This window comes from Cryptotermes secundus, unplaced genomic scaffold (assembly GCF_002891405.2).
Source record: "Cryptotermes secundus unplaced genomic scaffold, Csec_1.0 scaffold2106, whole genome shotgun sequence".
NCBI classification, from domain to species: domain Eukaryota; kingdom Metazoa; phylum Arthropoda; class Insecta; order Blattodea; family Kalotermitidae; genus Cryptotermes; species Cryptotermes secundus.
This window is the reverse complement of record NW_019731248.1, coordinates 165,110-182,739: the sequence shown is the minus strand read 5'-3', so window position 1 is coordinate 182,739 and position 17,630 is coordinate 165,110. Positions and strand designations below refer to the sequence as shown.

Genomic DNA, 17,630 nt, shown 5'->3' with positions numbered 1-17,630 from the left:
GCCCATTCAATACAGCTAGTCCCTATCTCCAGACAACAGAACCAATGTGAGGCAGCGGCTGCGCCATAGCTCAAGCGGTTATTCACTGGCTTCCCACCGCGGCGGCCCGGGTTCTATCCCGGGTCTGATCAAGTGGGATCTGTGGTGGACAAAGTGGTGCTGGGGCAGGTTTTCTCCAAGTACTTCAGTTTCCCCTGCCAATCTTCATTCCACCTAATTCTCCATCATCACAATCACCCGGGGCAGGTACAATAGGCCAATCAGTGACCGCCGTGCCGAGTGTCCCCAGCAGGACTCTACTCCCCAATAAGCGAATTAAAAAAAATGGGAGGCAGGATATAATAAACCAAACACAACATAAACTATCTGTGGGAGATAAGACAAAAATTTACAATGCTATATGCATGAGACCTTGAATCTATAGCCATGCATGATGGTCATAGCCCATAAAACCAGCATCTGAAATCACAGAATCAAGTTCAAAAAAGGATAACTGTAGATCCCACAAAATCAATGACAGGATTCATCTACTGATCTTTAAAATCACAAATGAGACAAAGACAAATATAAATATATACCCAGAAAAATAAAGAGGATTAACAAAGGAGGACGTAACAGCAAAGAAACTAGTATTACATGAATGAGACACCTGTATAGTATCAACATAAGAACAAAACACTCCAATATAATGTAAACTGGATGGAGTTATAATCTTCTAACTTCCTCTTCAAGGACTGCAGTCCACATGGGAGACATATCCAAGCTGGGTTAGCTGATCAGATGAACTGCCAGAAACATGTGAATCTTATTTATTAGAGACCTGATTCTAAAATGAACATTCAGAACTGCTAGAGCTGTTGTTTCCTGTTCATTGCTGATCCACTGATCTGTTCCAAAGATTATGCCATAGAGGTCATTGAGAGAAGTGTCTATAAACCCATTTCACTGTTTACCCTCATACTGTATAATAATATATTAACTTTATTTCCAGATAAATCTTGCAGTACTTGGAACAGTACTGGAAATGCAAAATGCATATTGATTTAATTCTATCTTCCTGACAAGATACAGAGCTTTAATAACACATTGAAGCACATGTAATTAGACGTATTTTGTAGTTTCTAAATTCATAATATGCTGTGAGTTTGCAGAAGTAGATCTGACAATAATTTCATTTTTGAAGAGTGGTATCCTCCTGCCTGTGATGCTTCACTGCTTTGAGAACCTCAAATCCAACAATTCCATATTTGTTCCTATAAAAGTTACTTCTGCTCAGATTGTAAATACAGAGCAAAAGGGACAAATGAGATTTAATATTTTACACTTCATATTTTAAATTGTTACTTAGACAGTTGAGATTCTGCTGTATTTATTTTACATTTGTTTCAAATATAAACAATGACACAAACTTCCTGCAGACTTCCATTTAAAGACTTTTTTAGTTATTGTCCTCCACATGTTCACTTCATACACTGTTTCAAATAAAGAAAAATGTCAAATGTTTCTACACAATGTTGGCAATTATTTGTTTCAACAGAAGGCAAGAATATTCACACAGACCTGCCCAATGTTGACATACAGACACAGACTGAATCATTTTTAAAATGACAAGGAGTTACAATTGATATGGTATAAAAAAAGTGAACCCACAATCTCTTCTTGCTCAAGTTCTCTGAATTTCAATATGCATCAAGAGGTCAGAGGTTATGACTTTAACCTGGGTGTGGACTTGTACAATTCAACCATTTTGCAGCAAAATGTTTAACACACCAAATATTACACCGTATTGCCTCATCTATTGCTTTAAATAATGACTTGGATATGAATTTCCTTGTTGACATTTCTTATACAGGCATTGGGGGGTGAAAACTACAAAGCTGTGAGCATGGACCACCACGTCAAATTGAATCAAGAAAGTAATTATCAAATGGAAAAAAAATAACTCTATTTTTAAACTAAACTCATGTATGAACATAATTTGTCATATTCATTAGGTTATTTAAATATGCTGTATCAGTTACACAGGTCTTTGCACTGCACAAGGGGTACTTAACAATATAAACTTGTACCACAACAGCCTGAAATCTCCACACATCTTCACTGCACTGCCACATTTGTGATGGAGCACATTAAATAATTCTAATCTTAAGAGTACTTGCTTATCTACAGTGTCACCTTCTAGACCATGGCTATGATACCATGCAGTATCACAGACAGAACTTCCTGCCTCCAAAGATGCAGGCAGCAGGCTCCTCTAAAACACCGATAACCAACCACCCATGAACACCACAATCTAATGTTTCACTGCTGTCAAAACCTCACATCTCATATGGGGTCTGTTAGGAGTAACAGCAATTTTAACAAATACAGTGGGACTTCCATTTGATGTTCCCTGATTTAAGGTTTTTCATCATTCACTGTTCCGTTTCAATAATGTGAAAGCAATAATCTCACTGTTAAATTTCATCCAGTTATGATTTTCTTCGGGACATGCCATAGTTCAGGTTGTTAGCTGCTGGCTTCCCACTCATCTCAGGTCAAATAATGTTGGATTTGTGGTGGACTAAGTAGCACTGTAATGCGTACTGTAATGAGTACTTCCATTCCCCTTGTCAATTCCCATTCTACCAACTGCTCCAGGTTCATTAATCACCCCATAATCATTGACACTATGTTGTCTTGAAACTGACAAATCATCAAATAAATTTTTTTTTAAAAGCCTCCCCTCAGTATATTGTTCAAATTCACTGGTCCCCAAAGAAACTTTTCAGTTTCTCCTACCAATCTTCATTCCACCAATTGCTCCACAATCACCCTCACCTATCATCTGGGGCTGGTACAATAGGCCAGAAGTGGTCGCAGTACAAGGGACTTAGTCCCACCCCGCTAGCAAAAAAAAATTAATAGAGGTCTCACTGTATGTACATCTAACATAAAAAGCTCTTTGGTACATACCAGTCCTTAACACATTCTCCTCATAATGTTTAGAAACTGAGGTTATATATTTATCAAGCACCAAATATAATTTTCATAAAAATAAAACAAAACTGAATAGATACATGTAAAATGGTAACTGCACTTTTATATCAAGGTCCATTTTAACATATTCAATGGCACTAACAAGCACAGATGTTTCTGAGAGCACACTTCCCTGCATCAAATAGCAGGAACCATTATTTTTTTTGCTATGAAACAAACTGTGCAGCTTTACAAACAAAGATTATTCTCTTATAAGTTCTTGTATGGAGTGTCATGCCTACATCTGGTCCATCACATCCAAATGAAATCCTCACTTCTGAAGTTACATGCAAAATATCTGTCACCACTGGCTATAAGGATGAAACTTCAACATTGTTAACAATGTTCTAATGTTCTACCATGATTTGCTTCAAACTCAACAACATGGCTGGTGGGCAAATTCACATGGCCACTTATATATGCTAACTCCTCATTCTACTAATGCTCAGTTCCTCAATTATTGCATTAACATATTTAACAAACTAATAATACTCTTTTTAGCTTCACTGTATTTCATCACAGGAAATAAGTAGGTTTATGAGATTACCATGCTGTCTGCATGTGTGTGTTCCATTACAGTGAACCAGATTACTGATTTTCACAAAATTTGGTAAAAGATATTATGCCATTGGAGCCCACCTTGCCAAACTTTTCAAATTCCTGCGATCAGTAACAGAAATGTGGCAGATCTGAGAACCTGTAAGGTCGGAGTGATGCTAAATTGGGGCCCTGAAGTGAAGTGTGGCAAGAGACCTTCAAGAACTACACAACTTTTATAAGTTAATCTTTGTAAAATGTAAAATATTCTGGCAGATGTATGAAAATTCTCTTTTGGTTTGATAGCGATAGCTAATCGTGAAATTTGGTATCAAGGCAAATTACAAACATTGCTACACATCACATATTAAATGATTTTTATAAGTCCAGAATTAAAATATGGACTTGGCAAAAATTCTGGGGTTACAGCTAACAATTTTAACACAGACTGAACACATACTTAAATAATTTTTCCATAAAAGTAATATAACAATAATAATAACAATCTGCAGGACTAGAAACATATGCAACAGACAAGCTGGCTTTACGAGCTTTGCTCAAAAATTCATGTTATATCTAACAATTCTTCACTAGAATAAACGAGTACCAAACCAAATGTCAAAAAATTGAACTCTCAATGACTGGATAATTGCCTGTCGATTTTAAATTTTAAATATTCTGCTTTGATTCTTTCTAAATTGCTTTTCATTTTCCCACAATTCATTATAATAAATTTGTACATATAAATATATAGTAAACCTTTGTCCAGAATGGTGAATGTATCGCTTGAAAGTGGCGTATGTCTGATGAATCCACATTGGACAAATTTAATGAGCATGACAGTTCAGCCAAGTATTTAAACTGCTGCATATATTGAATAAAGTTGGCGATGGCATCTTTTATGTGTTACTACAGCGTTCGGCAGACAGTATACAGTTACATTTTCTGCATTCATCAAATAATTGTTCCCATGTATTTTCATTCATATCACTAAATCTGCACTGGAAAAATTGTCCACATGTATTATGTGAGGTCATCACAGTCCTGACTACTACCTGGATATTAAGGGATATCAGTTCTCTTCAACAAAATTTCACCTAAAGAACAACTTTCAAGTAACACATCCATTTTTTAGAGGAGTTAGTGTCAATATATCTATTGTCCAAGTAGTAATGCAAATGAAGGTCACTTTTACATTCATACCTGGAACATATTCTCTAGACATGTACATGTGAACGATACACACCTATTTAATAACTTGCTTTGAAACCATTTATGTTTATACCACATGCACTCCATCTACTCTGTGAATCAGAGTATGTCATTTCTTGTATAGGCAGTCTTAGGGAACATAAGTCTTGTCTATGCATGAATTTCCCACAGTAGATGAAGTGTACTTGAGAAACATTCCACACACACACACAAGAAACTGTTGAAAATTCACTTCTGTAATACTGACACACTAACAAAGTTTATATGATAATACAAAATAGTAGTCACACAGTAATTACCCAACTGTAGCAGACTGCATACTGCACCCTGTGTGGAAAATACTGTAACAATATTCTGATATATATATCTGACTAGCTCTTATGTAGATTGGGTTACAGGGGAAGTTGGGCATTAAGGGACTCCTGCACTGCAATCCACAGTGCTTCCACTCTTGTGTAACTTATTACTGATGAAAGCATTTCCTAACTGAACCACTTTAATTGTTTCAAAATCCAATACACTCATACATCAGCATACAATCCAATCAGCAATTGAAAAACACTGGCTGCTGTTTGCCAGTAGAAGTGGGCATGCAAACATGAGAAAATCTTTAACTTCCTTCTACAGGTCAAACTATTCTTTGTTACTTTCAAATCTCTATGATAGCCATATCAACTCAGGACCCATCACTACAATTCTGGTGCATTTGCTCTATTATTCCCTGCAGACAACCTAAATTTAATTTTGTCTTCAAAGCTGTATAACTTAGTATAGGAAAAATGTGTTCTCCATAAAGTGTTTTGTTTTTCATTTATCACTTCTGTTCTGAAAAATATTTTGAGTTACATCCAAGTTATGTGTGAGATGCATGCAGAAATACATTTTTGTCTTGATATAATGGTGTTGTCTGATTTTTAACCAAGACTGAAATATGCTGGCACATTTTAATCAAACTCTTCAATATCAACTTTAATAAAAACCCATTCAGCAATTCTCATACTGTTACAATCAGATGACAGACAAACACGGTGAAGCTAATATGTGAATTTTAACAGCTTTTTGTTTCCAAAGAAATAAATACTGCTGCACATTCATCAATTTTCTTAAACCTTAGTGTCATATAGTAATACTGTATAGAAGCTTGGTTAGATGATGTATTTTGACCACTTTTGGATATTTCAAGTACCCATTAAATCGAGATTGCATAGCATTTTACAACAATAATTCCACCTTTCAAAGAACAACTATTATTTTCCAGTATCTGAATTCAGTAACCAACCATTTTCATTGGCTGCAACTTTGCAGGAATCTGAACAAGATAACAATAACTAAAGAAACCCACAAAAAAAAGGGTAAAATGTAAAGTTATCCCTGTAACAAGCTGTGAAGGCCGGTAGGGTTGTGAGACCTCGAGGCTCCCACATTTTCTACACAATCGGCTCATAGAAGGCAGTAAGGTTGTCAGCCTTATATGCCTGCCACCCTATATGCCCCAGGAAGATCCCTGGTACTCATTTCTGTTACAGGCTGAGTCGATCCCAGGACCATTATGTGGCTGCCACGTGCCCGCAACTAAAGAAAAGTAACATCATTAATGCCAATCTTACACTCAAACTTCCAGCTGTGGCTGCAGTCACATAAGGACAAATATTCATTAGGAACAACTGGTGATAATTCAGGCGCTTCTTAGCAAATGTGTAGGAAGGATACATAAAGCCTGAAAACAGGCTTCATGTAATTCTTGTAAATCATGTCCAGATTCAGTGTTTAAGAGGCTGGACTAACCTTTGTCACCTATCACAAATAACAGGTGAATTCAGTGACATCATGATGGTTAGGAAGGCTTTGTGTTGAATTTACTGAATTCAGACCCCCTTGGCATGCTACACAATGCTTCAGCTACATGCATTCATAGAGCTATAACAATATACATTACTCCATTTTATATAGGCCAATACTATATTATGAAAACAGCGGTAAATGCCTCAAAGAAGCAATGGGTACAGTGCAAAGATGACTTTATTCCTGTGATGGACTTTTGAGAATTAAACTGACATTTGTTCATTTAATGTGATGTTAATTATCTTTTATACTGAACAAACTGGTCTGCCAGCAGAGCTCTAAAATTGTATTCAGGTAGATCTCAGCTCAAATAGAAGCAAGGCCATCATGAATGAGGTCTTCCATGGAGTTCCTCAGTCTCTCCAGGCAAATTCTCTGATAATACTTCAATTGGGCCTCAACTACATCCTTCCAATTTATTATACATTAAGAAAACTATAATCTTGATACTGACAGCATCATAAAATCCCCCCCCCCCACATTATTTTTTATATAATTTTACTCTTCATTACAAATTTACCTTTGCTTATCTCAGAGACATCCCTAAGCACATACATGTGGTGCTGTGAAATTTGCCTGTTCAGCAAGAGTGCATAAATTAGAGACAATCTGTTTAATCACCTTATTGTTCAGAACTGTTTCCTTAACTCTACCACAGCCTTCAATAATGCACATATTATACTGACATCTGGTGGACAAAATTCTGACTAGTATTAATATGTTTTTTTTAGAGTTTTGCTTCATTTTAGTAAAAATCTGATGGTGATCTAGCCATTGCAAGGGAAACATTTTGTTATGCAAATAGGTTAAGTTAGCACAGAATGGAGACTATACCATGTTGGCCCCTGGCCTTTGGCGGTGAACACTGGCCCTCCAGCATAGAATGTGTGAAACACCAGAGACAACAGCAATGTGAAATATAATATGACGCATTGCACTGATATGGATCCGTATTGGTAGTTCAGTACTAAACGTATTCCTATATATAACTGCCTGACGATGGTCTTGTATGACCGAAACATGTAGCAGGAATAAAGATCGAATTGTAAAACATTAAAAGTGAGTATATTTGTTGTGTTGATGGTTAACATAATTCCTATATATAATGTGAAACACCACTGTGATTTATTAAATTAGAATATAAAATTAAATAAAATTACCAATTACTGATGAATGAAACGTCACAATTTCCAAGCATAATACTGAAAAATGCCAGTGCAAGAATACAACTCATTTTTAAAACTGAATTTCAGTATCTTTGATTTAAGCATTTTCCACTCTGCTCAATAACTGTATATAAATTACAGTATGTGTGTTCAAAAATCCATAGTGTCCAGTGACTTCTTATGCTACAAGGTGATTCACTTGCAGGAGGCCCAATATTAATTATACAATGAGCAACAATTCACTCGAGTAAAAGAAACCTGGCAACACTAGGTACTTTGCAACACTGACCTGATGTCTGCCTGCCTGGTTTGCACCATTTCCATTACCTATAATATTCCTGTAATCCCACCTGCCATGCTGGCTTATAACATTCTTGAATATGGAGTGAAATGCCAGCCTGTGTCCTTATGAGGAGGGAAACCAATCTCAACATCTTCTGTGGCCCAATTATCATAATATCTACAAGGGCATGTATTCACAAAGTTTTGTTTTCAGTGCTGAATCACCATTTGATCTGCATTTATTAATTCAGGGATTTCTCTGAGTGAATCACCCTGTATTAGTACAAAAGCCTCTGTATACAAGTACAAATGTCATTACTATATTATATTTAAGCATAACTGCAGCACGAACACAGGGAACCTGCACAGAATAATACGTGAATGGTGCTGAAAGCAAGTAGCCGCTGCAGCACATGTATACATAGAGCAGGTATCCCTGTGATTTAAATTTTAAATTTAAATTGACGAGTTTATATTAACATAGATTTTAAATATAACTGACAAAATCAGCAAGGAGATTCTGGTATATCAGGACCGATTGAAAAGCAGCAATGACAATTGAGAAAGCTGGTGTTTTTAAATTTTAAATTACATGCAGTGTCACAGCTACATAAACTAAATACACCTGAAGATGGCCAGTTACAGCTGAAACATGTAGTGTGTAAGAAGAAAGACAAAGAACTACAATAAACTGTTGCATTTACGGCGGTATTTGTATTATACATATACAAATGTCAGTAGAGCAAATGAAGGTGCAAATGGTCTGTAAGACAGGGGTCTGCAGTGAGGTTCTTGTGCACAGCCTGAATTACTGGTGCATTCAAGTACCAAGGAAACAGTAGAATACCACCAAATGAAAAATATATTTTTTCAAAAAGAAATTAATTTATACAAGTATTTTATATACGATAGTGATGAAATATTTCAGAGGATTATAGATGCCATGGACTGAATTCAGGTTTCTGGTAACTAACTAGTTCTCAAAGAGGACAAAACCAGTGACTGGGAGAGAAAAGAACTGCTGATTATTTTTATGCTTCTGACTGGCCTGCCATTGCAAGAGTACATGGAGACAAACGCAACAGATACAGTACGCCACAGCCATTCTAACATGTGTTGTAAAAGCGAATGTTTGGCAATTTATTCTAATGGTAGGAGAAATGGTTAACAGGAGGCAAATATGAAGGTTTTCCACCTACTGTCAAAGTCGAGCACTACCCACAGACACAAAGACACAACACGTGTGTCGGAAGACAGAAATGCTGTGATTACTTGTGAATACTTTAAAAAAAGATAAGAACAGTTCTGTATCATGTACTGTAGTCTGAGGATTACTCTTATTAATTCTTTTGCTACAAACCTGTATTCATGAAATGCCATCAGAGAAATAATGCCATCTAGGAACGATCCAAAAGTTCTGTTTCATATGAATAATGCAGATACATTCAAGTCAGAAGGCTGTGTTCACAATATTCCAGCAACATACGGCACAGATACATCTCTTGCTCAAACTGCACCAAGCCCACTACTGTGGCACCTGATCCATATGTTCACCAACTAAACAGCAACTTGGTACTTACTCTATGGCTCACTACTATTGTGGTGCGTGTTTATATGACGCCTTCAGCCACGGTCGTGTCCTCTACAGTCATATACATACCTTCCTCCTCGTATGCACTCTCATGCTTTGCTAGAATACGAAGCAGAGGGCGCAACTTCAGCCACCAATGGTTCTTTGGAATTCGATGCCTAGAAATGAATAGAGTTGCAACTGAATATCTGTTTCAGTCCCCAACATGTTCACATATATCAAACCACCAGGGGATATTCTAGTCCTTCGGTTTTCACAGCCAGTGTATAATGTGTAACTCTGACTTCTGTACAATGAAGCTTTCCCAATGTTTCAGCATACAATGCAGTCATGATCTTCAGGGTGAATAAGGTGGAGGGAGAAAGTACACCAAAACCCAGGTTTCACAGTGGGATTAAGGATGAAGATACATTTCCTTTTTCTGCCTCACATGCCCTGAAGATGGGAACTGTAACATACATGATGACATTGGACTAACTTCAATGGATGAACCCTAAAAGTTGAAGTTACACCCAAGAGGAAATATTAATAAACATTACTTCTTTCATTAAAACACAAATATAACTGCAAAATTTAATTTGTGAATCACAATTCTCTTCACCAAGAATATAAAATGAGGAGATCATGCCTGCACATATGTTTCATCTCCAAAAGTAATCAACAGATTTCAACTGCATTTGCTACAAGAGTTCAAAACTTAGTATTCTTCGCTGAATTTTATTTCAGCCCATACCAGCAGAATAAAGTCCCAAATACATGCAACACCCAAATCAAGCACAGGCACTGGGAAGCGTCTTGCATGTGTGAACATCAAAGCATGAAACTACTTTCAGAGTCAGCAGAAGTAGGCAGAAGGGGTGGACCCAAGAGCCAGTCTGGAAGAGGTGGAGAAGTGAAAATTCTTAATCCTACTTGGGCTCAAACTCCAACCCCTCGGTCGTCCAGCCCATAGCCAATCGCTATACCAACTGCGGTATCCCAGCTCTGACTGTACCGTGTACTTACTCAAAGTCTGTTTCAGATTTCAGTGCTTCAAGAGGAGTCAGCCTGTACTGGCGACGAATGACACCCATCATAACAGCAGACTCAGGAGTATTTATGAATATGCTCCCATTTGGCCGACGTTCTGCTAGTTTCAGCTGCTCCAGTAGCCCATCTACAGCCTTAGATGCCATCTTGGTTCCCATGTTACGATCAAAAGGAGTGGCAGAACCACCCTGTTGCATGTGACCTGTACAATTGACATTGATACACACACTGGCAAATAGTAAGCAATTTTTAAGAGTTCTATCTTCTATGATATAGAGCTGTGAAGTCTGTTGAAATCTAACCAATATTTCGGAGGAACATGTCACCTCCAAACTTCAGGGCTGAAGTATAAGCCAAGAAAGAAACCAGCATAATGATGGAGGTAACAGGTTACTCCAAAAGGTCAAATTTCAACATGCCGATTGGCATCATATCCCTGAAGACAGAACTCCTGCGAGAATCTAAAATCCTACGTAAGTAGTATCTTCTGTTGTCTTCAGATCTATGTTAAACAATTTAAGCATCAGAGCATACAACCATAATTTTCTATGGACATGAAACATACGAGAAAAATGCAGATTTGGTGTGTCTCGGAACAAGATATTTACATGAATATCTGCATCTAAAAGATATGAAGTATGAGAAGGTTGCATAAAAACTGCATAATGAGAACAAAATAAAGTGTATTTTCGCCAATTATCAGATGAGCAAATAAAGGAGGGTAAGATGGGCAGGGCACGTAGCACACGAGGAAGATGAAAAATCCATAAAAGCTTGAAGTTGAACCTAGGTGTAAAAACCTCAAGCTCAAGCAAACTAGAAATAGCTGGGAGGATAATATTAAGTTGAATCTCATGCATTTCATGGATTCTTTCCCATACTGTTGGCCAGTATGCTAGCCACGCTTTCATAATACCAAACCAGTCAGCCCACTGATAGAGAACTTGTATTTCTGAGGTTCACATTTCACCCTGCAACAACAGTCCTAAGGCTTTTTGTGGTTTTCCTCAGCCTCTCTACCCCAATACTACATACAGATCTGGCATTTGAATATTCATTTGGAGGCAATACTACCTGTATTGAAAGAATGCAACATTTGGCCACTTGGGCCACACACACCTTATGATAGCACGATGCACAGCATATCCAACAGACTCCAAATTATCCTTGGCAGGATTATCTACAGATCTTTCAGGACCACTTAGTTACTGACTGTGGCTTCCCATAATGACTTAAATGTTTGCCATTACATCTGTTTCAGTAACATGGTATCAGCAATGCTTTCCAACAATTTGCAGCAGATTGTACATCTTCTCTCACGCTGCTGAAACTTTGTATTTTATTATTTTATTGCTCTTTGCCAGACTGTAACTAAATAAGGAGAAGAGTTGATTCTTCTATTGGAAAGATACTTGTTTCACTGTTTAATGACCAGCTGAATCCACAGTACACGGTTAATTACAGGGTTTTACTTCACATTCAGGTTATTAGACAGGCAGTACATGATCCCTTCTTAAAACCCTAAATTCTCAGGAAAAAAAAACACAATCTTATCAGTACTATAATTGGCCAAGTTTTCCATTTCACTAAGAATCTACATCTTCGTATCATCATCATTTCAGCCCTTGAAACATTTTAATGTGTAACTGCCACACTTTAAGTGATCTTTCAATCTCATGTTGCACTAGATATTTAAGTGGGTAGTGCCGAACTTTCATGCCATAGTGTAACTGACAGTTTCATCTGAAAGTTTCATGATGATTAAAATTCACTTCAAAGTTGCACACCTCTTGATATCTGTGACATTCTTGAATCTCTCTTTTCTTCATGATCACATGATGATATTCTACTGTTTTTTCTCTCGCAGAAATAAATGGAGTTACAGTGCGCGCATGCATGAAAACTTCATGATACGAATTGCTGCTCACTCTGCAGCCACCATTTAACTACATACTGTGATGTTGGTCTCACCTTCCAGTAATCACACTGTCTTGATGGTGAGCTGCAAAAAATAACCACACTGTCCACCCCAGAGTATCACTAATCATGCATTGTTCTTAGTAGGGTGAGACTGAGTCCCTTGTACTGCGGCCACTTCTGGCCTATTGTACCATCCCCAGATGATAGGTGAGGGTGATTGTGGAGCAATTGGTGGAATGAAGATTGGCAGGGGAAACTTAAGTACCCAGCAAATACCTGCCCCAGTGCCACTTTGTCCACCACAAATCCCATATGACCAGACCTGGGCTCGAATTTGGGCTGCCAGGGTGGGAAGCCAGTGACTAACTGCCTGAGTTATGGCATGGCCTTTACCAATCATGTAAAAATATCGATTCCAATGTACCATTTTCTGAGTATGTGAAACGTAATATGACACTTGTTTCTCTCAGATGCCCTAGTATTAAAAATAACTCAACTTATATACAGATATATAAGGGATTTGCATTAACTGTAGTTTCTGGTTATCTGAATGACTACTGTCCTCAATTAGTGCGGATAATCAAGAGGTCACTATAAATGTTAAATGCTTGAATATACAACACTAATTAACAGCTCGATGGGTGACATATCTGAATGTTTTAAATTTAATGACACTAACAGGATGATTTAACAAATGAAAGTCAAATGCCCCAAAACAAAAAGCAAAGAAAGAGAAAGCTATCCCTGTAACAGGCCATGGAGACCCATAGGGTTGTGAGGCTTCAAGGCTCCCACATTTTCTAGACAACTGGCTCACAGACAGCGGTGAGGTTGTCAGCCTTACCAAAAGAAGAAGTACTACTGTGACGTTCTAGAGATTTCCAAGGAGCAGATGAGGTCCAAAGGTTCTATTGCAGCAGTCATGTGGAAATTCCGATAAACCAAGGAAGTCAGTAATAAGGCAAACATTCAAACAGTGTTACTGTACCGATGATTAAGCAATCTGAGGGGGAACACTTCACCCCACTGGCCCCCTAGAAGTGCTCCCTGGAAGCATCAGGGCTAAGGGCGGTGGTGCCCTAATGCCACAATGCTCTTGAGACACATGGGTACCTCCTACTGCATCTAGCCTTCCTTGCACACAAGGCTTTGCAGGAGGTAACGGCATTTCTCCTGTGTATGCAGGATATATGGCCAAGAGGAGGAATTCTATTAACACACACTTTGTCTGTGGCCAGATTTGGCTAGGCAAAGATCAGAGATCTGCTCTGCATGGTTAGGGCTGATATACATAAGGTGGGGCCTCCATCAAAGTGGTTCTTGCTCTATCACTGCAGTCATGGCTCTCTGAAGAGCTCTAACATGACTTGAGGGGGTGACAGCATACTCAACAAAGTCTCACTGCTTGGGGCCACCTTAAGCTTTTGTTTCCCTCACTCAACACAGTACAACACAACAAGCAAACAGAAGACCACTAGCAACTTCCTTTAGCAGTCACGACCACTACAGACAATATCATCACATTCCATGTTATCTGCTGTCACATATATTACTGATGCCAGCTGGTTTATTTGATTACAGTGGTATTTTAAACATGTTCCTTACCCAGGATGTTCTGTCGAGCACTGAACAATCCTTTTCCTTCTTCAGTGTAAAGCCGGTAGATAAAGTCTGTATTGTAATTTTCATTAGCTCTTTCATTCCTGTAAAATAAATATACACATCACCTGTAAACAACACCAGAAGGATCCAGAAATGGAACTCCTCTTACAGAGAGTACAGCCTTCTGGGTTGTGATGATGTGTGGTTTGCATAGGGTTCAACATTTTGGAGGATCACGCTGCCTCTAGCTTCAAGATAGAAAGAGTCAGCCAAGCATGAAACTAGCAGAAGCAGGTGGCAAGCTAAGCCTCTCAACTACAGTGCATTATAACCCAGAACACTGTACTTTTCATAGGCACTGCTGTTAGGGCCTCAAATCCAAGAACACTTCAGCCTAATTATAAGAAAACATGGAGCCATACCACCCCAGAAGTTGAAGATGACCTGTATAAGTCCTCGTAGCAAGAGGCAACTGTGCTTTGATATCTATAGTTCAAATCTGACACAAAAGTGAACATACCTCAGTATAAGCCCTCTCTGCACACCTTCAGCCATCTTTGCTGCCATATGGTACAAATCTTGCTGTAAATCCTTAATAGAGAATTTTTCTTCAAATATATAAGCAGCATCAGCACCTCCAGCAAGTCCTATGAAAAAGTTTTATTTTTACATTTTAATACATGAAGCTCAGGGAAATATCTAGCTTCCTGCCTGAGAGTAACTCTCCATTAATTTTTCTTCATCACTTTATGGCAACATCATAAAAAATTAAGTTGGTACTACAGAAGTACTATTAGTCTCAGAGATTTCAGTTACTGCTCACACACAAAAATTGCTAAACCTAACAGTACACAGTGCAGCACTCTGCTACGTAGCTGTCAAGAACTGGGTGTGGAAATGTCGGCAGGGTGAAAAATGGGGAGAACTTTCACTAAACACTAACTACCACACTCTTGATGGTCATAAAAGAGAAAAGGTCTGATGGGAAACAATAAGGCTAAATACAGTCTATAATGCACAAAAATGAAACATTCAAACAGCTGAAGAGATGAAATGGAAATTATGCGCATAATACTGTACAGCATTGTGTAACACCCCATAAAAAGTGGCAAACATGCAACTGCTGGTTAATACACAATATGCTCCCAAATAACTATGCGGCTTTTGGAGCATTCACGACCCTACACAATCACTCAGTCCATCTGTCTGTTCACATGAGAAAACCAATAGATTTTCATGAAATTTGACATTTGAGAATTTTACAAACAACTTACAATTTCACCAATCACTACATATCAAAGACAACAAGCATTTCAGTATCTTGCTAAATATTTATAAGAGTGAAAACCGTTTTGAACAAAAGTTGCAGAGAAAAATAAAATGCACACTTTATGTTCAACGCATCTTTTGTTTCCATTTCAGTTTTCAAGATAACTGAACAAATCACAAGACCATGTGTGCATTTTCAAATGTCCACACTAAACAATCTCTCCTGATGACACCTGAAACTTGGATCATTCATGCATCGCTTCCGCTTCATCAGCAGTGGTAACTGGGAAAATATTATAATCAAAAATGTCATCCAACCATCAGTCAGGAGAGTACCACATATTGCATTGACTGATGATAAAGTACATCACATTAAGTTGGCTATCTTGTGGCTTATGTTATACTTTGATCCATTCTCTTAAACAATGGGTAATACAAAATTTCAAACTCAGAATGAAATTAATTCAGTATTACTAAAATGTACTATAACCACCTTTTTTTAGAGGGGAGAAAAAGTTGTTTCTTTTCTTCTACAGCACAATCTTTTCATTGATGTTTATGTTACTGGTCTCTGCCCACAGATGAGTGTGTCTGTTGTGTGGAAGCAACATCTGCAGTTTTCCATCACTGACAACAGAACTGCTTACCTGCTACAGTGGCAAGGTACCCACAATATCCACCCATTGTCTCGATCACAAACACTCTTCGCTTTGTGCCCTGAGCTGACTGGCGGATGCGATCACAGATCTGCACAAGAGACATACAGGACTCTGATATTTCAGTCTAAATGTTCAGAATGCAGACAACTGCAGTCGCGCTGGCCACTGCCTAGTGTCAGTATACTGAATATTCATGAAGGTCTGGGCATCTTACCTACTCTCGTCTTCTGGTGACTGGTTTCCATCGTATGAACATGGTTTATTGACTTTTTTTCATATTGTTGATCTAGAGCTCCTGGTCCAATGATTAGTGTGCATGTGTGTGTGTGTGTGTGTATACCATATTATATCTATATCCCTAGATATACAGGAGCCAGGATAGTGTAGTCAGTATGATGACTGGCTATGGGCTGGACGACCAAGGGGTCGGAGTTCAAGTCCCAGAAGGGTCTATAGAATTTTCTCTTCTCCATGTTCTCGAGACCAGCTCTGGGGCCCACACAGCCTCCTATCCAATGAGTACTGGTGGCTCTTTCTCTGGGGTAAAGTGGCCAGGGCATGAAGCTGACCAGTCACCTCCAGCTAGTGCAGAGGTAAAGAAAATGTGGACCTATACATCCACTCCACCAATGTGCTTTCATGGCGTAGTGTTTAATTAGTTAAGCACAGGGACAACTTTACCATTTTTTACCTTTATACATGTATTTACTACTCAAAAGGTCCTGGCCACTGTCCCTAACGCCAAAAATCAGTCAATCAATATATGTCAGAATACCAAAAGCTAATCACTTTAAAACATTAGCAGACCTAACCTGAAAAATTCCATGCACATTAAATACATCTCAAAGTGTGGAAAATGTCTAACAAAGCTGTGATATAATAAATTAACACTTTCAGATAATCATAACCACAGACATGTCATTTTAAAATGCACTGACCTGCATTTCCTGTTTCCAAAATCAACATTTCACTGTAAGTCAATAGTTTTCTCTCTCTGTCCACATGCAGACCCTACCTCTGTGATCTCATTGAGTGCTGTGTCACAGCCGAGGGAGAAATCCGTTCCAGGCACATTGTTACTAATTGTTGATGGGATGACAACAATTGGAATACAAAATTCTGGGTGCTCTGCTCGTGCTTCGTGCATCTGCAGACCAGCCTGATAAGCCTGTAACATACAGCACCTTCTCACTCTCCTCGAATGTCCATCCATTTTTCTCAAAGTCCTGAATGACACAGATCATTCTCTGTTGTGTTCCAGCTATCCCAGTCTGCCATGCCATCATCTCGGCAATAGCTGCGGTTTTAATGAGAAATGTTGACAAGAGCTTTTAACTGACACACACTCAAAAACTTATGTGATTTTGAATTATGTGAATCTGTCAATAACAAGAAATCATATGTTGGATCTGCAGTGCTCACAGCAGTGCCTATGAAGGGTGCTATCTTCTGGGATGTGAGGCTGTGTCGTGTGAAAGAAGTTTACTGAAGTTTCAAATGACT

At 38.3% G+C, this 17,630-nt stretch overlaps 1 protein-coding gene across 3 annotated transcripts in view; it reads right to left on the bottom strand.

The window, feature by feature from the left end:
- Positions 1-8,492: 8,492 nt before the first annotated feature.
- LOC111866659 (ATP-dependent 6-phosphofructokinase) overlaps positions 8,493-17,630 on the bottom strand; it is a 54,485-nt gene continuing 45,347 nt past the window's right edge. For all 3 annotated transcript variants that reach the window (XM_023855833.2, XM_033752368.1, XM_023855832.2), the window contains exons 12-17: positions 17,143-17,295; positions 16,116-16,215; positions 14,720-14,846; positions 14,203-14,300; positions 10,654-10,879; positions 8,493-9,806 (exon numbers count right to left, since the gene is read on the bottom strand). In XM_023855833.2, coding sequence (XP_023711601.1) covers positions 9,668-9,806; positions 10,654-10,879; positions 14,203-14,300; positions 14,720-14,846; positions 16,116-16,215; positions 17,143-17,295 — 843 coding nt within the window. In that variant the 3' untranslated portion in view covers positions 8,493-9,667. The remainder of the gene's footprint in view (positions 9,807-10,653; positions 10,880-14,202; positions 14,301-14,719; positions 14,847-16,115; positions 16,216-17,142; positions 17,296-17,630) is intronic.